Source organism: Melanaphis sacchari, unplaced genomic scaffold, assembly GCF_002803265.2.
Source record: "Melanaphis sacchari strain LSU unplaced genomic scaffold, SCAv2.0 Contig86_pilon_pilon, whole genome shotgun sequence".
Taxonomy (NCBI): domain Eukaryota; kingdom Metazoa; phylum Arthropoda; class Insecta; order Hemiptera; family Aphididae; genus Melanaphis; species Melanaphis sacchari.
Window position 1 is genome coordinate 516,391 of NW_020271611.1, and position 24,196 is coordinate 540,586.

General features: G+C 29.2%; 1 protein-coding gene across 1 annotated transcript in view; it reads left to right on the plus strand.

Annotated features, from left to right (window-relative positions):
* Positions 1 to 24,196, plus strand: part of LOC112602355 (connectin-like) — a 243,929-nt gene that overhangs the window by 43,791 nt on the left and 175,942 nt on the right. Inside the window, exon 3 of the mRNA XM_025350390.1 lies at positions 2,579 to 3,674. Coding sequence (XP_025206175.1) covers positions 2,588 to 3,674 — 1,087 coding nt within the window. The 5' untranslated portion in view covers positions 2,579 to 2,587. The remainder of the gene's footprint in view (positions 1 to 2,578; positions 3,675 to 24,196) is intronic.

Below are 24,196 nucleotides of genomic sequence, written 5' to 3' on the forward strand. Positions count from 1 at the left end.
ATTAACGGATCGGTATAGCGACAATTTCAATATAATAACGAATGTGTTACTTTGTGATTTTTAAAATTTTTTTTTTTTTGAAAAATACTTAGGTATATAAATTTAGTATTACTTTATTTTATTATTTTAAATACAAGTACGTATAGTATTAATTTGTGAATAATATAATATCGTAGTAAATCTCTTGAAAAGTTTACCACCATAAATAATTATTCAAATTCGTAACAGTATTATGTCATAGGCGATACTGCGTAGTTTATCGGTTAGAATATTGTCATAAAATATACTGTATATATAGTATTTAAACGACACGTATTGTATGCACGTTATGCCGTTGTTGTTTTAAACTATTTTGCTGGTAGGTTCTATGATATTTGGCTTATTCCATTGAACTAGGACTTTATGAAAAGCGGCCGGCAATCACCATAATACCCTCAAGTTTAAGTATTATACACTATCTAATTTGCAATTTTGTATTTTTGTTTGAACAATATAATAATGTTTATAATTATATTTATGGACTGGATGAATTCGTGTGTACATATTCTACTACTGGAGCCGAAAAGGACGAGTGATTTTTAATCAATAATACTATCGTATACTAGTAGAGTATACGGGTTATATGATAAACATAAATGTTTCGTTGTGTTAGCTTAGAGGAATGCTTTGACATTTTATGCGTTGATTCCACGGAAACGCAATAGCAAAATCATCGTGTGGGAAGTCTGTGAGCCACGGTAACGGTATCTAACCGAATGATAATTGAATCATTTTCCAATTACCGTTCTCCTCTGTTCAGCACCGGCACCATATAGTAGGACCCTCGGGTTACAACACGATGACAGCCACGCCCTCTTAGGGGGGACTCGCAGAGCACTTATGTCGGTGACGCCCATCTAATTAAGATTTTTCCAATCGTGTGATAATGTAATTCAGCGTTATCGGTGGGAGATGGGGAAAAGGGTGGGGGGGGGGGCAAATTTTCGTAAATTCGTAGCAAATACTACGTGTTCTGCAATCTCACTAATATAGATGTATTCGCTAGTGGTTCGATGTAACGCAACGGCACTATACCGAAACGTTTACACGCGCATGAATTATAGCCGACTCGTGCGTTTTGTCCATGCAAACTCGGTAAATTTTTTTTTATTCCCACCAAAGGCGAAACGCTTGCAATATTAAAACAAACAATGTATATATAAACCACGAGGGAGCACGTAAAGCACAATGGACATTTCAATATTGAATGAGCATGTATATATATATATGAAAGGCGAACTGCACGGAATGGCCAACAATTCCTTTTGTGAGGAGGGCCTGCGGTCAATTGTATATGGGTAACGCAGAGAAAGGGGGGCGGAAACGAATAAAAAGGAGAAAAAAAGTAGCCCATAATCCATATATGTATATATATATATATATTCACCCCACTCGTTAGCTATACACAGTGGCTTTTATCGTATGGTAGTTTTCTGACACGTCACGGGAAAAACATACAGACAAAAAGAAAGCCAATATAATATATAAAATATACCGTCCGTAAGGTAATACTTTTTCGATTCGTATACTATAAGAAACGCATATTATATATAAATATTTCATTATTATGTCATCGCTGTTGTTCGTGAATTATTCGTGAGTCGTTCGCACGACAGGAAATTCTTTAAACACCACCGGGGGTAAGTATAATACGCATGTATACTAATATTTAGAGAAAACAAATATTGTGTCGTGACAACAGTCACTTAAAGAAAATTATGTAAAAGAGTTATTCCATATAAACCGTTTAAGAGCCATCGCCGATCGACAGGCATATTATATCATCGGAAATTCATTTTTCCGTTTACTGCGTTTCGAGTACTTAGCTGGTTCTCGGAAACGAATTGGGTCAATCGACGGGCGAAGGCAATAGTCTTTAATGCATACCACCGAATGTTCTTTTATTAGGTGTACAACAAATTATTATTTTTTGTTTGGACTTAGCGGGTGTTTATATTTTTACCTAATTTTATACAGTTAAGGATTAGTTGGTTTGCTATTCTTATTGTACAAACCTGTCTTGAGAACCGGGTTGTTGGACGGATGTAAATATAAAATAAAGTTTTCTAAGTTATATATATATAACAACGTACATAAAGGTGTATTTAATATTATAAATAGTAATAATCCTATACAGTAGTTACAGTACTACTACCCGAGTAACCCTAAGTACTGAGGGTAGGTAATATAAAGATCACAAGAGTAGCGGAGCACGAGTAGAACAATTTGATTATCACGAGGTGTGTTATTGTAGCTGTAGTAAAACGAATATTAAGTAAAATATGTTGAGATGACGACCAGTCTCCACTTCACTGTTTAAAACTTGCCTATACTGCAGCTATGTAAATAATACAAACCCTCGTATTTAATGTTTCTGTGTTCTGTTTACCTAATCAAAATAATTATTTAGAGTGACATATAAATAATGAGTCAGTAATCTTAAAAATCGTTACAAGTATACACCGATAAACTGTATACGGTGTATATAGATGGCAAATAATTGGCTAGTTTTGTGATTTTTACGATTTTTTATTTTCAGATTTTCGAAATGGCGCGTCAACAACAGTTCGTGGCCATGTGGTTAGTGTTCGCGGTTCTGGTCTACGACAACCACGGTTACGTGTCGAACCGGAGAGTGAAAAACCAAAGGCCTGGCGTCCGGAGTTATTCGGACGACGACAAGAATATAGGAAGCACTGAAATAAATGTGTGCGCGCTCGAACAGAAGACTACCATCAACTTATTCTGTTACTGCGACGAGTCCAAGCCCTACGCAGCCACGTCAGCCGACTGTTGGGTGTTCAACGACGGCGAACCTCGCGAATCGGCAGTGTGGCGTGAGTTCGGGTCACAGTCGAACGTGACAAAACTGACGTTCAACGTACGCGGCACCACGTCGAAGACACTATCATTCGTGCCCACCGAGGCGTTGGCCCGGATGCCCGAGCTCCGGACGCTCGAGATCGTGTACGCCGATATCGGCACCGTGCATTCGCACGCGTTCGCCAATCTTTCCCGGTTGCAGGACTTGGCCCTGGTCCGGAACCACATCGTGCAGCTGGCCAGGGACTCGATCGCGTACATGGAGGACCTACGCGTTGTCACGCTCGGTGACAACGCCATCGAGAGCATCAGCAACGATGTGTTTGCCCGGTTGCCCGCGCTCAGGAAGTTGTACATGGACCGGAACAACATCAGCTACATTGCCGAGGGGGCGTTCGAACAGTTACGCAAGTTGGAGGAGCTCGACCTGTCCGAAAACAGATTGACGGGGTCGCTGTCCAGGTACGTGTTCCTCGGGCTGGTATCGGTAAAGCGGCTGGACATGCGGGCGAACCATTTAGACCGGGTGGGCCCGGACGCGTTCGCCGAGTTGGTGTGCCTCGAGGAGCTCGTGCTCGAGGACAATCTCATAAAGACGATCGACGGCAGAGGATTTTCTGGATTGCCTAGCCTCAACAGACTGAATTTGGCGGAGAATCGGTTGACTACGCTCGACGACCGCACGTTCCACAGTCTTGACAAGCTCAAGTACATCGACATTAGATACAACAACCTGAAAACGCTCACATTCGGCACCGTGGAACCGATCTTGGAACGGCTCCGGAACTCGACGTTCTCTTTCCACTTCAAAGGTTAGTGTCCGTTTTCCGATTATTATAGTTATATGCTGTTTCGTAATTACCATGTGCGCTGCAATTTTTCCCCTTGTATAAACCTGTACGTTTGAAACAATTAATGTGGTTTTTGTAAAGTTTCAATATCGTTGGTATGCAACTGTCAAGTTTTCCCTTCAAAGTTCATAGCTGTTAAACAGGGTTTCAACGATATCTAACAAGTATATAGGTGCACATTTTTAGGATGGTTCTTGTAAAATTTTGCTACACGAGTAGTTTACGTACATAATTTTGGGGGTTTTAATTTGTCATAACTCATAATAAAATTCGTTAACCAATTATTATAATTTATAACATTTTGATCTATCAGTGGACAATATTGAATATTTTAACTAAAATAGTTGACAACATAATTATTATATATTGCCTAAAGAAAAAGTGAATTTCTTGGCGACAAGTCGACTGCAACGATATTTTATAAAAATGTCAATGTTTGCAATTATTATTTAATTTAATTTTATAGTAATCGTATAATAAATACACATGAACAAATAATAACAAATTTTGTAATTTGAGATCTGTCGAAAAATTAGAAACTGGTTGAATAAGTCTATTTTTATGTAGGTACATCAATAATAATGTGAAAAATATTAAAGATTGAATATTTTCAATAAAATATTATTACTTAATACGTATTATATATAGACATAGAAGAAAAATGTCATTACATTTTATCCGACAGATGATATATCTTATATTTGAAAGCAATCTATTGTCATTAAACAAATTAAATTTAAATTAAATTATATTAGAATAATTAATTTGAAATAAGAAAAATGGAATCTACACAATATTTTTAAGTTGTAATTTTTTATTGTAAGTTTATAACTATAAATTTATATTAAATACATACTATGTACATTGTACACGTAAAAAAATAGTTATTTTTCTTCCGTTATAAAACTTTTATTTTTAAGAAAGTTTTTCGTATCATATAATAGAGTTATAAAATATGTGGTATCTATAAATTAATTGAGTTCTCATCTGTTGTGTTATTAATTATTACATAGGTATATTTATTATTATTAATTATTATAATAATACGAGTAATTAACAAATTTAATTATGATTACTGTAGAAACCATAGTGAAAAAAAATATTTAACCTTTTTTTTTATGACCAATTGAGGAATTGTACGGAACCTTTATTGCTCCCAAAAAATGCATTTTCCAAAAAATTAATGTGTTTTCATAAAACGATTACGTTTTTTGATAAAAATTGAAAATTAAATACCTATTTTAATAACATATTAATTTTTCAATAGGATCTATTGATTTTTAAAATTATGATACAGTTTAGCACTTAATTAGTTTAAAAATCGTTTTATAAATTTCATTTGGTACTTGGTTTAATAAAATCGATTTCTGAAGAAATTATTTATATTCAATTATTTCATTTCAACGATAAAATTTTGAAAATAAATTATGATTGTTAAACCTAAAATCTTTATAAAATAAAATGCAATGGTGTGAAATTTGTATACAATTTAACTATAATTAAAATGTATAATATATTTATTATATACATATTATATACTATAGTAATAAATTAGAATAGTATAATATAATTAGCTAATAATATTGCGAAATCAAGTTTAAATTGATGATGATATAGAATTATAGACTGTAGGGGATATTATTTTTCGTTTCTTTTAAATACCTATCAAATCAAATTAAAGATCTCATATTATTTCGAAGTCGTTAATACATTACAATAATTATATTTATTTTTCCTTTCAACAATTCTGAGGAGGAGCAAATTTTGTTTTTTTCTTATTGCTTCACTAGAAATTATAATATAATAAGTTTATAGATTACTATTTTAATTAGGTATAAATAATTTAATGGAATGTTGTACCTAATATAACCGGGTAGAGAACTTAATATTAAATTATTAATCTGCTGTATTATTTGTAGATAACGAAAATAATAATCTAAAAATATAAATGGATTGTCATTAAGCCGATTCATCTTTTAATCAATATTTATCGTGTTTGAAGTCTTATTTGATTTATTTGAGCCATTCTTCATTAGACTACTTGTAAAAATTGGAATGAATGAATACGAAAGGTAGACCATTAGTATATTGTATTAAATGTCATTAAAAAATGATTAAGCTGATTAGGAATCGTAATTTATGTAAAATATAAAGGATGCACGGTTTGTAGTTAAACGAGTATCTAAATTGTACATCGTCTGCTTTTTGCGTACAGGACTATAATTTTTTTAACAATTTGTTACAGATTGAGACACACGAGATGCGAAAAATAAGTATTTTGTTAGAAATCTGGTCTCATTTAAATTCCGAACGATTCTCCCGGGTTTTCCAAAGCCTTTTAAGCATAAAGGAAAAATGTTTAAAAAGATTCGTTTGCGTGATATAATCTTTAAAGAAAACGATGTATAAACTAAAAAAGAAAAAAAAACCAGACGGCAAAGGATTTTTTCTTTATTTGCCGTGCAATATCTTTTTAAAAGATAACCGATTTGGCAGTGATCTTTTCGTTTATGTCTTTGTCCATTTCGCATTTATTTTCTTTCCTTATACATATTACTCTCTCGTATGCCGCTCGGGAATGTATGCGAGTGACAGCCGGCGTGCCCATGCAACAAATGAACATACTGATTAGGCGACCTTTACGCTGACGAAAACTGGGCGATTGCACGCTCATCGCCTTTTGCCTTTGCTCACTGTATCCACTACATCCTTTTGCAGGACTTTCCGCTTTCATTTTGTCGCTCTTTGTAGCCTCTTTTTCAGCTCTCCGCTTCGTGTGGATCTTTTATCACGCTGTCGGTCAAGGCTTTTATTGCGTCCATTATTTGACCGAAAAGCACTCTAATTTACATTTACTTACAGATATTGGTGGATCGAGAGATTTCCTGACATTTGGCTATTAATAAATTGTAAATGTCTCTGATGATTTGCCTTAACCTAGACGGCATAATAAGTATTTACCAATTGACTTGAATGTTCAATTACCCGTGTGATATAGTCGTATTCATTGATTGCGTTTAAGTCAATTTGGGTTTTAGGGTTGAGAACAATTTCAACGCATGTTTTAAACTCATCATAATAACGTTATTTCGGTGAGTCAAGTTTGTAGTCCATTCAGGACTCTATATGAATCGATAACAGTTTTAAATGGGAATTATTACTAGAGATCTACTTTAATAGTTGTGTTTTTATTTGCAGAACGAACAATTTTACCTAAAAATAATAATTTATAATTAAAACGAGTTGTTGCCCACAATTATACTACATTAATCATAAGCTACAGTTGTATACTATTTTATTAGAAGTACCTGGTAAATGGTAAGCCACTTACTCATTATGTTCGTACTCGTATAATTAATTATAGTTATCTAATTAAAACATATTTATGATACACCTATGTGATGATCTGATTAATTTGAAATTATGTAATTCGTCTTTAACGTTTACTCATATAAAGAGATGATCATAAAATAATTTATTTACATTATAATATTATTAAAAAGTGTACCTACAACGATTTATATTTTATCTATAAAAAAAAGTTCAATTTAATACCAACTTGTAACTAGACGGGCATTTTAATTGAATATTCTAGCTATTGTTGGCTGAAAATGGAATATATAATTGGATCTATCCAATTAACGCATGTAGTACTGTGTAATATATTTATGAATGAAAATTATATTTATATTCCTATACATTATTAAAATATTTACAATACCAAAATATTAGTTTACGAAGAAAAATATTACAATTTAAACAATATTGGATATTATTTATAGTTTAACAACTAAAAATTTAATAATAATTAAGGTTTCTAAATGAACCCAGTAATATATATATATATATATATATACATATATGTATGTATATAATGTGTATCATCTAAAACGGTTGATGTTTTAAATTTACTTAGGTATATCATTGAGTTCTTGTGCATGCTTAATATTTACTATACCCAAAATTTAACTATGTAATCCAATATTAGTTGTATTAAATAATCAGTTGATAATGCCCCATCGATATACTTAAATGGGCTATTTCAAAGAGATATATTGAACGCGTGTTTAAAAGGGTTATATTGCTATTTATATTGTATCAAAAGGGTTATAATAGTTTCGAAAGTTATTTTGCTGTACAAAACTTTTGTCATATAAAACTAATGATGTAAAGTTTAACGATTTAAATTTTTATTCATATGAAATAGGCCCTATGCAGTTTTTATGAAACTAAAACTTTTTAAATTTTAAATAAAATTATAAAAAAAATTGTGTGTTACTTAAGACCTTTTTATTTCGCTATTTTTATTCCATTTACAAGTTTATGAATTCTTCTTTTTTTTTTTAAACAATGGTGGTTCAAAAATTAAAATAAACCTTATGTTATTTATTATATTTTATATTTAGACTCGTAATATTCACTAATTTATGTAAAAATGTATCACTTTTAGTCTATTATTATTATTATTATTATTGATCGTATTTCAGATTGACAAGCATGATATTTACTATATTTTATGTTGTATGAATACCGCGAAAAAAAACTTTTGTGTTATTAGTGTACCTGCTCAATTTGAATTTGTTTGTATCGACCATAAAATTAAAATATGTCAATAACGTTGAATATATTTCGTTAGACCATAAGCCCACTCAAATATTAGTCTTTAGTTACAATCGGTGAGTAAAAACAGATTTCGTTTGTTTAAACGTTATCGATGATTACTGTAAACATTGCTAATTGTTTATTCGCTGACATCCTTATGTGTCGACGCAACAAAGAACGTATTGATTAGTAGATAATTTATAGAGGTTAAGCGGATGAATGATAATGTACAGTTATTTTAGTCCCTACATCGTTCTTATTATATATAGTATAGTCGTATGATTTTTCATTTTCACTAAGAACACATGTAAACATTTTTGTATAATTATAATAAATAAATCCTGCATTATATTTGAACACGTGTGAATACAAGACGCGTGTAATTATGATATCATAAAATATGTAATTAAAATACAATTGCAGATATAATTAAAAATTATATAGACGTGAGTATCCATGTAATGTGGTATTTTATTTAATGTTGTAAACATGAACGTTTGCCTCGATCTTTGCATTGTATAATTTACAATTTTTAATATTATATGACGCATAGGATAGACTATAGAACGTAAATCATTGAAAAACAAAATTAAATACCTACGTTTAAATAATTGTGCAATGGTGAAGTGTGGTACGAATGCAAAACATTGCACTCTAACTACATATCATTATAATATTATACAAAGGAATAACAAAAACACATAATGTAATGACTGAAACTTAATCTGTAACTCAATATGCTGCAGTGAAGAGTTGTTAACGAATTTCTCGTACGCGTTATTATATTGTATTGTTTGCAGTAAAATTAGTGACTTTGTTTATTTGAGATTTTTGGACGTGTCATTCTCTAGAGCCAGTCCTCGTGTATGGCGTAATGATATAATAAAAAATGTGTAGTTCATATATTAATTTAATTAATTAATTTCTTAACGATTTGTTTCTATAGTAGTCTTAAATTACAAATTTCGCGTATTTCAGGTAAGTATAGGTATCTTATTATTATACATGGCTATACAATTAAACAGACACTAATACTGTAATTAATAATGCACCTACATAATATTAATATTATGTCTTCAAAATATAGGTAGAATTTTTTTAATGTTTTTTGTGTTTCATTTTTAATCAATTTATTAATGTACGAATTTTAAAGATGTTTTAGTGTTTTATATGGATTGATACTCAAGAGTACCTATTTATTTAATAGTTATATTTGAACGGTTTTAACTATTGTATATTGCGTAGCGTCAGAAATTCTCAGAATAAAATTATTATACTAATCTAATACTTATATTTTCAAGAAAGTTTTAAAACCGTATAATAAGCGTAAAGTTGGTAATGGATAATCAAACTTTAATGCATTTTCGACTGAATAGCTTAAACAATTTTATTGCCATTGTAAAATATTATTATTGTAATTAGGAATAAGATCAATTAGAAATATATGAGATAGCTTTACTGTTATCGTAAATTACTTTAATATAAAATGAATATAGTATTATTATTGTCAATGATACCTAATTATTTCATTTAACAGAATTATTAGTATTTTACTAAATACAATCGATAAATATACACTCGTTATTATAACGCGTAGGTCGGTGAATACTGAATAATAAATAATTAACATTACCTATATAGTTAATGAATAATAGTTAACTCCTAAAACCATATCTACATTTTAAGATCATATATTAAGTAAATGTGCTCCATAACCTTTGAATTGCGTGTTAGAAGTATTGAAATAAAGATTTTAATACTTGATTTTTATGGATTTAATAAAATATTATATGTATTAAATGTTAAAAATCATATAACAATAATTATAAAGCTATGAGCGTTGTACATAATAAATTAAACATGGTTGACTATATATTTTCATATATGATGTTTGAACATTTGAGAATTTACTTTAAAATATATTTTTGATTAATGAAACCGATAGAAATGTTATTTTGTAGTTGAACCATTTAAAAATAGATATCACAAAATGGATAGTGTTCATGAATGGTAGTGGTTGAATGACTATTTTGTGAAAAGACCCATTTTCATTAAAAGGTCACCAAAACTACAAACATCAATATTATATATAGTAGAAAAATCTTTATTTTTTTTCATGAAACTTATTCTGACGACGGAAATTGATATAAAGTTGTACTATAGCATGCAATATGAAAAAAAAATATAAAACTATTAATATAATATTGGCTAGATTTTTAAAATAACTGTGAACGAAATGTTTATAAAAAATTATTATTATTTTTCAAAATAAAATCCATCAAAATCGTCTGCAAACACGATCATATAGTGTTATTACTTTCATGCGTGTTATAAAACCCGAGTTTTACGTCCATATATATGCATGGGATGGTCATGAGTGAGATATTTGGTGGAAATATAACTATTATAACGTCTAGGTAATTGCAACAATTGGCTAAAAGACAAATTTAGTAAGACGATTATGTAGGTACTGTTGCCTGAAAATATTTTCTACCCAACTGTATTTTAAACTCAATATCTAAAATTTCATAAAGCACTTTAAATATTATGTTTAGCACTATATTAAATTTTTTTTTTTTAATTAAATACATCACTCGTTTCATTTATTTATTTTTTATTACAAACTTATAGTTTAATATAAATTTAAAATTATGTAATCTAAATATAAACTTATTCAGATTTAAAAATTGTATTTTATTATTTTATGAAATTTAAATTAATAAGTAATAATACATGTTGTGTATTAGATTTTTGAAAATAGTTGATGTTAATGGTCTTTTTACATTAAATTACCAAACGAGTATAACAAAAAACTAATTATCTCACGCTTATATAATAAATTTTATCTAAAGTCATATGTGACATCAGTTTTGCAATTTTTGTACCATGATGTTACTAGTTGATGTTGATAATGTGACACATCATTTTAGGGTAACAATTTTCACTCATTCATATAGTGCTACTTATTTTTGATATTTAGAGTTGAAAGTTTGAAACAATAAGTTGAGAAAATTATATTTTTTAGTGTAGTATTTCAGTAAAACCATAATTTAATTCATTGTATGTATGAAACGTATATAATATACACAGATGTTGTTTGAAATGTATTAATAAATATATTAGACAAAGTTAACAGAAGTATTTTATGAATGCTATAAATTAAGTTGCTGTTTTATTAAAGTATGTTATACGTTTTTCTTAATCTATTTTTTAAATTTTAAAACTTTGAATATTCAAAAACTTATTACATTGCAAGAATGAGTGAAACGTTTTGCTATAGGAGTATAGAATGATGAGTCAAAAAGCGTAAAAATTGTTTATTTTCAAAACTTAATAAATAATTAGGCACACTGTAAATATTTTAAAAAATAATTATACACTATATTTAGTAAAACATAATTGTGTTATATTTGAATCATTTTAAATTTAATTATAGCTATTTATTGTTTAATGCGTAATAAATGAAAACTTTAACTTAGTGAAGTTAATATTCGAAATGATATGCTATAACAAAATTGCACGACAGTCATAAAACTATTGTAAAGTTTTTGATAATTCAATTGTTTTACTCATTAATATTTAATAATATTCAATTAAAATTTATTTTATTAAACATTGTGTATTACATAATTAATACACCTAATATGTATTAATTAGAAATATTTTTTATAGCTAAATTAACTAAAATGTAATAATTTTAATTCAGATTATCATATTTTGATTGAATTTTAAATTGACAGATACTTTAAGTGTTTGAAATTACAAATTATAAATTCATTGAAAACGATTGAAATTTATAAAAAAATATAATTACATTGCATACTATTTTTTTTATTATTTTCAATTTCGGGTTTTTGAATAATTCATAAGTATACACACGGTTTCAAATATTTTCTGGAGATGACATTGCTCATCATTTAAACAATAATAAACTTGAGAATATGGTTCTCAAGGCGCTTGAGAAGCCCGAATTCGTATTGGGTGTCTATATAATAGCATGATAATGTCGAAGAGCAAAGTGGATGGTTCCGTAAGTACAGCGGTAAAGGGTGTTTTTGAATATTAATGTATACGGTGTGATCCATTTGACGTAAGTCATACATTATTTCAGAAAATGCTAACATTTTTGTATATCATTGGTACGTTTTAAGTTATTGAAAAACAATATGTTTTACTACTTTTCATCGCTAAAATTGATTGACGTTTATACTACTTTGATTAATATATATAAGTATATATATTTTGTATTAAATTCACTTAAGTATAAAATAATATTCGGAGTATTTAGATCTATAAAAATTTAATTTTTGAAAATTATTTTATTAGTTATAATTTATAAAGTTATATGGGTATTCAAAGTTTAGATGAGCGGAAAAGTTGAGCAGAGTTTTGTGTGATACCTCTGCATGTACCATCACCCCACTCCAATCATTTAAATTTTGAAAATCTTATAGATTATAACTCATAAATTATTTTATTTTTTTTTTTAATATAAGAATTAATCCGAAAAATATTTTGCTTTGGAATAAGGAATTAAAAATATTTGTTGTTATTTAAAAAACAATAATTATAATAAAAAATAGTAAAAATATATGTGTTTTAGTAAAATGTTGTGTTTCAATGAGTTAAGGTTATGTAGACATTTTTTTTCTTTTCAAAAAGTTGAAAGTTTTTAAAATGATGAGTATCATGCGTTAAATAGATCACTCGGTATATACGTGCGAGTGTGTATATGCGGTGTATGTGTAATACGAAAACAATGAAACAAACGGTTGCCGTCGAGGTGTAATTAGAGTGGGGAAAAAATTAATTCTACGGTGTTGGTTTTATTGTCGAAAAGGTTCCGGAATCCAAACCATCTGTTGTTCGGATATAAGTCGTGAACGAGGCGGGCTGCCGTGAGTAGGATAGCCCCTGCTGACGGGCGGGGAGTGATTGTGCCGAGAGAAAAACGTCGGGAGGGGTGGTTTTGCGGCGGGCGGCCAAAAAGGAATTTATTTACAATACAATCGCAAGCATTATTAATCCTGTCACCTTTAGCGAAATTCGGATGGGAATCCACTGTACTGTAAACCATCCTCAACCGGCGATGCCACACTGTATCTATATAATGTATAGATATAGTCGGTGGTTAGAATTTCGCGTCGGTTGGCAATAACTCCGTTTTGTTGTTATCATAATATAAGTATATAAAAAGTATTAAACTCGACCCATAGCTGAGATATTATTTTTGTTGTGGCAACGGATCGAGTCCTTTGGTTGAAATTAAAATTCAATAAATGTTTGTCACTTTTTTAGGAGGGAAACGTGGTGTGGAGGGCTGAAAGCTTCAATTATTGACGTCAGATGTGATGGTCATTAAAAATATTAATAATTATATTTCTACAATAACTGATCGAATGGGGTAGGATATATCGATGTATATAAGTTGTATAAGTTTTTATCAAATTTAAAATAACTGTCGTAAATTATTAAGATAGAATTTAGATTGATTGTTGATCGCATCAGAAATTTGAAAAACTCAAGAGTGTTATCCATATAAATAATTGTCTTTGTAAAAAAATTAGATGAAAATTTACGAGACAGACGTATGCTGACAACATTCCGTAGTTTCTTATCATTTTTTCTCTCTATATTCTATTCTACTCCACCGATGTATTATGTTTCGTTAAAAAAAAAAAAAAATCTTCTCGTATTCAAATTGTAATACGCGCGGGCGGATACACTGAACATTTTCGTCATATTATGTAATCTGTCTATGAATGAAAAGTCAATATCGTGAAATATCTCACCTATTCAAATGGAATTAGAATACAATTGGTTTAACGTTTAATGTGGCTGGGCTTTTACTAATAGCAAAAGCAAAAACATCTATCCCCAGTACCCGCCATTGTATGACGCGATGGTTTTCATTAGCTGATACCCGTTTTATACAATTGTGTATAAACAAATAATAATTATTAGTATTTATTATTGTTTTGAACCAACGAAAATAAACCATTATTCTTGGAGATACAAATATCATATATTTAATTTTATACATTAAACATTAAAGTCAACACAATGATAACAAGCTAACACTAACAATTTTATTTTTATAATTCCATAACATATTAGAAATTATAGGTAATAAATAATAATATTATTTCCTCTATTTTGAAATTACTGTTCTCAAAAATTACGCACATTTACAAGCAAGATATTTTTTAAGTTCAAAAAAAAAAAAAAGACTTGGATAATTTAAACCAATACCCTGTTGTTAAAGAGATTTTTTGTTTAATATAACACTATAATACCGTTCTCAGCATCAGTTGAAAGACTATTCAGTAAGGCAATTCAAGTGTTAACACCTAGGCGTAACAGGTTAGGTGATAAAACTTTTAACATGATTTTATGTTGTAGATCAAATATGGTTTGAACTATTATTTTTTTGTTTTATTAACTCAGAGATTGACTTGTTATCTTCTATTAAACAACTAGTAAAAACTTAACAATAACTTGAGTGAGTAAATTTTCCTTTTTGTGTTTCTGGACAACACACCGTTTTATTTATAATACTTGTTTAACAATACACAAAATATACGAAGTAGTTTGTAAGTTTGTTTACACATTAGTACAAAACTCAATATGATTATTAATTGATTATATAGTTTTAATATTGAAAAAAAATTCAAATTGTTGCGTTGAATTTTAAATGATTCCTTGCACTGGTTTTGAATCAATCGTTTGTAATTTTAAACCTAGGTATTAAGCCATAATTTCACTAATATTTTAAGTAAAATTCATTAAAGACGCGTTAACTAAATAATAAAAATATGATGTTTATAAAAATAAATTTAAATTTATCGTGACGATACAGTTAACCATTCATTTTACCTTGGATTCAGATATTTTTGTTTGTTTGGTATATAAAACGATACGAAATAACGTGGGCGTAAGTTATATTATGCGATAAGGAGTTAAACGTGCTATGTGCATGTCACAACTTATGTTTATTATACTTTATATTTTACACTCACAATTATACAATAAGTTAATAACAGTACGATCAATAGTATTATAACTTAAAAGCTTTAGTTTTTGGTTAGGTATAGTCCTTGCTACTCTAATACTCAAATTTACGAATATATTCACCAACGAATTACACATCGAGAGACGAGAATATCTTTGATGTAAATGAACAAATAATTTTATATAACAAAAAAAAAATTAAGTATGAATACGATTAAATTTACTGAGCTCATCTAGTTAGTAGTTTCTTTTCTTGTAATACAGAGGAACAAAGATAATCTTAACGAAGTTATATTTCGATATAGATAAATATATTATGTCATCATGAAACCGATGTGAAAACGCTATGGGGAAAAACCATACGGAAATTTATTTTAATATACTTCAAACGGGATGTACCTGTTATTAGAAGACTGCCATTAAATTATACCAAATGAAAGAAGTATAAATGAAAAAATTAGATTTTGTGCATCAAAGTTTTAAAAAGTAAATATTTTAAAATATTATAATTTAATTTAGGATCAGCATTGGTATGGTTATTGTCTATTATGACAATATAATAAGGGTCAATTTCATTGTTACTCTACTAGAAATTTAGAGCTAATCTGATTTTTACAAAAAAACTAAAATGTTAAATTTTATCACTATTTTAGATTTAAAAATTCCAATATTTAAATAATTTTTTTTATCCCGATTTTGTTATCGTGTTTGTATTTGAACCTACATAATTTAATTTCAATATAGTAGTTTTAAGTTATTTAAAAATAATATTCTATTATATTATCAAATGTTTAATTTATATAATATTTACGTATTGTAAGTATAGAAACGTCATAATTTATACGTATTTGCATATCATATAGATGTCGGCTGCGCTGGCACAACGTAGGTATAAAATATTATATAACTTAATAAATGAACAAACCGATGATGGCGGTCTTATATCATTCCATAATACTTACGACTTTATTCGTTTAAACCATTTTCTAAACAAACATATATATTATTTACCTATAACCCCAATCATACGAATCAATTACATATTATATAAAATATTGTGTATCGTATATTATGCAATATTACGAGGATATACTTTATTGTTAATAAAATAAAAATGTTATTATGTGGTATAACAATATCATGATCATAACGCAAGTTTATACTGTTTGTTAGTGATGCAATGCAATACAAACTTCATGGCAATAGTCCTCTGAACGTATTTGGTACAAGGATGAAATAACCATGTGTAGAAATAAATTCTTATTGCCGCGGGGGCAGGACGTATTGAACCGGCTTAATCTACTTAACAGAACCCCTACTATTTTCTACATATTTAACTACAACGATTCACGGATACCACACGAGGGAGCGTGAGTCTGATGTGTTTAAACTTTTGATGAACGATCGACCGTCTCATCATAATTGAACTTAGAATCTATGAGTGTTAACAATAATTTGTCGTTTTATGTGTTATATAAATATTGTGTCTATATTATTGTACACATTTTTATTGTACTTTAATTACTTAGCTATAAACAGTCGGTCATAATAATTATTAGTTGTTAACATTATTTTCTAGTTTTGAGAAACGCTACAAGTTAATAACTCAATTTTCAAGTAAAACCTTTGTTATCCTATGTGTATATTGTGTATAATTACTATGGTGTACTATATAGCTTGTAGTAATTATAATGTTATGTAATATTTCAAACGGCCATTACCTATAGGTACGCATAGTACAATAATGGTCGTTAACGATGTTAACACATCATGATTAACGTAAGCTTATAATTATTATTTTAAAATGATAACCTATGTAATATAATTACCGATTTATTGGAATGCATATAAGAACAAATTTATCTTTATTGACATGGCATAATACAGTTAATACTCTTATAATTAATATATGAAACTCATAAAAAAAACTTTACAATAAGCCTGAGTCCTACGCTGGAACATTCATTAACTGAAATAATATAATTATATTATATTATAGTCATTACTCACTGTAGTACCCAACTCAATCTAGGTTTAAATTTCTATCTCTCTATCGTTCTCTGTTTTACTTCAATTGAAATTCACATTGCTAACAAAATTACAATGATTAATTTTATGATTTTATGATCTACATTTTGAACATAATTTTAAAGGAAACACAAAAAAACTGTAAATAAATTCAATAAGTGTTAAGAAATTACTACGTAAATTCTATATTGCTAGGATTGATATTTTTTTTGTGTATTTACTTATCTATAATTTTTCAAGAATTAAAAAAATAAATCATAAAAGTAATCATTGTAATTATAAGTGTTTCTTAGTACTTGATTTAAATTTAAAATTTTTTTTAAATATCTGTTAACATTTTTATAAGTCTTATTTTAATAGTAATGTAATATGTAATAAATGTGCAAATATTTAAATAAACAAAAAATATTCTATTTTCGTGAGTAAAACCTAGTCATGTGAGAGGCAATGAGCAATCCTATAGCAATCTTTTGAGAGTTAAAAGTATACATTTAAAACATTATCCAAGTCTCAAGAAATATATTTATATAACTTTTATTGAAAATAGTCTAGGTAGTAATTTTTGAGTCCATAGAAGACAAACAAAATATTTTTATGTATTATAAATAAATCATTGTAGGGAAGTATATTATATTACCTACATAATATAATGTAATAATACATAAATGTCACGTTTTTTTTTTATCAATATTTTCTTTTTTGTTTACTACTAAGTCTGTTTATCGTCAGTAGATAATAAAAGGTATTTATTTTAATATTCCAACATAATACACTTTAAGTTTTAAATTTTGTTAATCTCGTATTATACTATAAGTATTGAAAATTATGCTATAGACCGCAGCACCACATAGATTATGAGATAATTAAATTATAATTAAATCTGATTTTCAAAATATTTTGTATTGTGAATACATCAATAATTCCACGTTATTTTTAGAATAAGAGGATAACACTTATGTATTAAAAATATTATCAGATTTTATTAACTTAAGTCCTGAAAAATGTTAAAAAAAATTCATTGAGTTAGATGTATCTAAAAATTAAATTGACAATTTTGAATAATACAACTTATAATATACTCGTCATCTGGATATAACAGATTCTATAAAATAGTATTTTATTATCTATTACCATATCAATAACATTTTACCAAGTGCTATAATAAAAATTAAATTATGGTTAAAATTATCTTGATTTTCATATAAAATTGTGATGTTCTAAAATATTTTCATGAGACATGTTCATTAAATAACTATATTTAGTTATAGCACAACGATCTCGATAATAACATAAAACAGAAATATCTCATTCTTATTATTATATCAAAACATTATTTCTTGAGATATTGAAAATTGTGATGCTATAGCAAAACTTCTTTATGAACGAAATGTTATTGATGTTTTTCCAAATGTATTATATTGCGTTGAGAATATATCTGACAATATCGTTTAAAAATTGTGAAGCAGAATGTTCATTTTTAAAGTTAGATTTCATTAAAAATCGACTAATATCTACGCAGATTAAAGATTGGTTAAACGCATAAAAATTATGTCGATTAAAAATACCATATTTAAATTATTCTTATTTGATAATGTATTTGATATTTTTGCATCAAGTAAAACTAAAAATAAATAAATATTTTAAATAATAATCTGTTTGTATTTTTGTAATATTACCATATATTTTATATTTTAATATTTGTATTTTTTTAATAAATTAACTATGTAATGTAAATTTGCTCTTTAAGGGAAAATATTTTTCTTATTTAACTAATAAATATCAATTAACATATTATTATAAAATACTTTTTTTGTAAAACTAGGGTCGCCAAAAATAAATTAGCCCAGGGCCAATAATTTTATTGATTCGACTTTACTTAATTCATGTATAAATCTACATAATTTTAGAAATAAAAGATCTCCAAAATTCAAGAATTGGAATTTTTTTTGAAAACGTTTAAAAATTGGAAGTATAATATATTGTTATTATCGTACTGCAGGTAATAGACAGAAAGGTTGACTTTGGTAAAACATCGGAACACCGTAGTACCTTTATTATTTTATAACGACGTTGGCCACAATAAATGATATGTTTTTAAATACAATCTTTATTATATACCGAGTAATATACGACAGAATAACACCATCACCTCTTGTGAAAATATTATGCATGTATAGACATGGTTATCATTTTAGATACCTACGGTATTTGTATATACGATATACCTTAACCTCGGTTATCTCTAAGAATATTGTCATTATGTAAATTGTGTCGTATATAAGAGATCTCCAAGGATGCAGAGAAAATTGGTAGATCAATACTCAACTCATATACATGCTGTCACGCTGTAGATATACCTTTTGGCTCTTTTTATTAATAGTAATATATGATAATAATTGCCTAATAGGAGGTTATGCTGCAGTCCGTTCGAAATTGAATTACGTCTTTGTCGGACGTCGACCGTAAGACCTTTCATATTATTAAAATAGTTAAAATAGTCATTTTATCGGTAGTATAAAGGTACTATTATTACGTGACTATACGAGGGTGAAGACAGTGAGATTGGTGCACCTGAGTTTCATCGATATTTTTACAAATTATAAATATTAATAGATTAAAATTAATAATTAAAATGTTCAAGTGACCATAGTTGTTATACCTTTCAAGCACATTATTTTGGATACAGATCACGTAAGAGCACTAGCGCTATTATAGAACAGTGTATAGACTTCAACGAATTTCATTTTACTGAACTTTGTTCGACTACGATACAGGCTCCTACTAATATGAAACTTAATTTACTACTTTGTAAGTATGCTAATAAAACCTAGTAATCACTGGAATTGAGCTCTGGTCATTTAAATATATTTGAGATCTTAATTGAATTATTATTCATCTGCCCTACAGACTACGGTAATTATATATATATATCAACTGTAGAGTTTCATGACTATCCCTGAATTTCTTATATTTATCCAGACACTTAAATCTGGTATTTGGAATATTTTCACTGCTCTGAGCTTACCGGTGCGGATCAAAAAACTCTCATTGTCGGTCACCTCCGTCACGTCCGTTTTATCTCGTCGTGCAGATTTTCGATCGATTGTAAATACGACCCTCGTTGCACATAACATATTGTTATGATAATATTATTATTATACTATATACGCGTGTGTAAAGTACAGTACACAAATATAGGGCTTTATTGGTAGGTACATATATTATAATATAAAAATGTCATATACGGCTTACGGTCGACGGCACATAATAATATTTAAATTGGTCGGCAGATTTCTCGGGAAACAACATATTATTACGACGGTTGCTGTGGGTGGTAAATGACCAGCAAGTCGTATTGGTTGGGGGCTTGCGCTATTTGGTCGGGTACGGGGAGTAAGTGTGTGCGTGTGTTTCATTAGGAAAAAATATACGCTCGGCGAATATTCTATGCGGCGCTTTTATTTATTTATTTTTTTCCATTTCACGTGCGACGTTGAGAAACACAAGAGCAAGAAATATAATATAGTACGCACACTGCACGACGCAGACATGTAATATGTATGGGCACAATAATGACAATACGCGCGAGAACATACGTCTATCTACGCTAGATGGAGGATAAGGAAAATCCGAACAAGAAACGGATCGAGATTTATCGTCCGGGATGGGGGTAAATATAATATTCTATTTTCCAATGTACCCATGTGCAAATACGCTTTGGAATTAAAGACACGAATCGTGCGCACAACTCGCCTGTCCGATCACTTGTACGATGCATTCATATAATATATATATAGGTCGCATGGTTAGCTTCAGGGTATACCTACTATTACTGCTTTTCCGCATCGTATACACGAGCGTAATAACCTCATGCGATATTATACACGGCGTGGCATATTAATAAGGTCGTAAAATTCTGAGGACAGCGTCGCTGCCGCCTACTCGGCTAAACAATACGGAACATACACACGTATACTCGTACACGAGCGCGTCATATCATATACGATATTATTATTACTATACGCCGCTCACGAGTTTTATTAATATATAATACATAGTATTATGGTTTTTAACGGTTCACAGTCTCCGCGCATCGTTTTTGCACAGGTACGATTATGTGTGTGCGTCTCACATAATCGCAGATTGCGACAGAAAGGGCCCCCGGCTGCAAAACGACTATTATAGCTGAGTACCTATATTTATGAATAAATAATGGTTTTGCTTTTTTTTTTCACCCATCTTACATATTTAACACGTTGTTCAAATACAACGCGCGTGGTCTGACGGTTGTCATGTCTGAGTCGAAAATCCAAAGCTAAAAGGAAAAGTTATCTGTGTAAGTACACGTGATGTTCCGAAATCGCTGCGTCATAAATATTTGAAATAAGAATACCGAATAGTCGCAAAACGTAATACTAATGGTTTCAGATAGGTACTATTGCTATATCGTTTCTCGATACGATTGCATGCGCAGTGCGCTTTGTTTAAACCACGTGTAAACATTGTGTTTCCTTTGAAAACTTTTCGGAAATAAACACTTCCGGAAAAGTAAATACTGTATGTACATTTTATTTCTCCGCTTATCGCACAGCAATCCGAAACCTACTGGATATTTAAAAACATCAAAAAAATCAAATGATCACTAACGCGCGGACCATAGTTTCGAGACGCGATGACGATATACGTATTATTATATAATATATACGAGTTCGCTTTTCAAACTGGTCATTATACAATATTTTTTTATCGAAATAGGTTTATACATTGGAATCTGTTGGTTGTTATCATTTACGATGAAAGTATATGTGGCAGCTGTTTATTTTTTATAATCAAATTATGTATAATTGAGTATTCAAGGAACACGAGTATCTATTATAGGTATTTATAATTTATATGCGGTTGATCGCAGATTCGGTCCCTATCTGTTTGTTTCCTCGACGTGAAGTTATTTTCTTATCGTATCATAATTTGATATATTTGTGGAATTCAGGAACAATATGTAATAATTTTACACGATTCACATAATAATGCTGGTGGATTATGTCTGGCTTATATAGCTAAGTATAGGACTATGAGAAGGCTTATGTTCTATTTGTACGAGATTAATAGTTGCGAATCCATGAAAATGAAATAGTTAGTGAGTAATTACAAATAGGCGACTATATTAATGCCAAATCTAATAACTATAATAATTAATAACAAAATAAATTCGAAATGAAAAAAAAAATATTTATAATTAATCGATTTCACTGTTGCTGTTAGATGACTTCTTAATCAACCATTTTCGCGTCAATATACGTATATTCTTAGTGTATTTGCTTAACGTGTAATTTTTGTATACGCGCAGATAGTTTAATTCAAATAAAATTTTAAAAACAAAAATGTGCGCGTTCAAGTACTTTTGGACGAGTTGGTTTCAAGCTGCACGTGGGAATTAATATTCGTTGTGCTCTTCTCTGGCCTAATCTAACTACCGTCATCACACCACCACATCGACCGCAAAAACCGACAGGATAAAATATTGAAAACGCCGTTCATTCATCCAACAGACCGACCGACTAACCCATGGTAGTGGTTTGTCCACGGTTTTCTCCTATTGGATTCCTCATCGAACCCATATTCCACTAGATCGCTTGATAAAACGATTTGTGTATACTCTCGTTGTTTGGGCTTGTTTCGAGATTTATTTGTAATATTGTACGTAAATGTACACAAATGTAACGTCGTGCGTACGTGTGCAGCTCAAAGGTATAAACGTATATCGTTATTATAAGACCTTTGCCGGTGTTGCAGCTGCCACCGGCTGTAAACGTATCGGCGTGCAAGTGTGTACAGAGGGGTCCGGCCTTGTTTTCTTATTTTCCCGTAGAACCATGTTTAGTGCCGTTGAAGAACACCGCGGGTGCGCATATGATATTATAGCTCGTTTAAACCCTCCTGTATACTACCTATTATTTATCATGTAGGTATAGTATCTGAAATAATACACTATTACAATAACACAATGTAAGTATAAAATGCGCGTAATCGGAAAATGGCAATTTATATTATTTTAACGCCTATGATATTATTAATGCAGGTAGGCGCCACTATACAAAAAGGTAGATTCTAGATTCATAGAATCATAAAAACAACAAAGTGCCGTTCGTATATGAATATTATTTCGTATAATCATGAATAAATCACGAATTTGTATGCATTTGCATATTTATTCTGATTGATCGTATGATATGCTAAGTGAGCACAAAATTTGTTACATGACATAATTATTTAAAAAATGAAACTTTTTTAGTGCATATTTTTGCATATTTCGAAATTTTTCTATTTTAAGAATATATATTACAATTTTAATTGCATATTAAATTTTTTTAATGCGTATTTTGATATTTTTCTTAGACATTTTTTAAACATATACTATTGCAGTCTATCATTATAATATGAGAAAAAATATTATATTTACATAGTTTCGATTAATATCAAAATAAATAGGTAGAGATAAACGGTTTTTCCAAATATGACCTTAGATCAATAATTGGGGAAATAAAATATTTATCTTAATCTTATTAAGATAAGAAAATATCGATTAGGGCCATGATTTTTCACTGGCATTATTTCATTATTGTTCAAAAAATAAATTTTTTTTTTATTTTTCGTGCATATTTTTATGCATATTTAAGATCTAGTACATATTTAGTTGGTTTTTTAATGCATATAAATTCAAGCTCTAATCATGAGTAATAATAAGATATGCTTAACATACCGAGTAAAAACGATTTAAAGATAAATCGATAAATTTATTCGTCTAACTTTACGACTATACGTCATTATTATTTTTGATATAA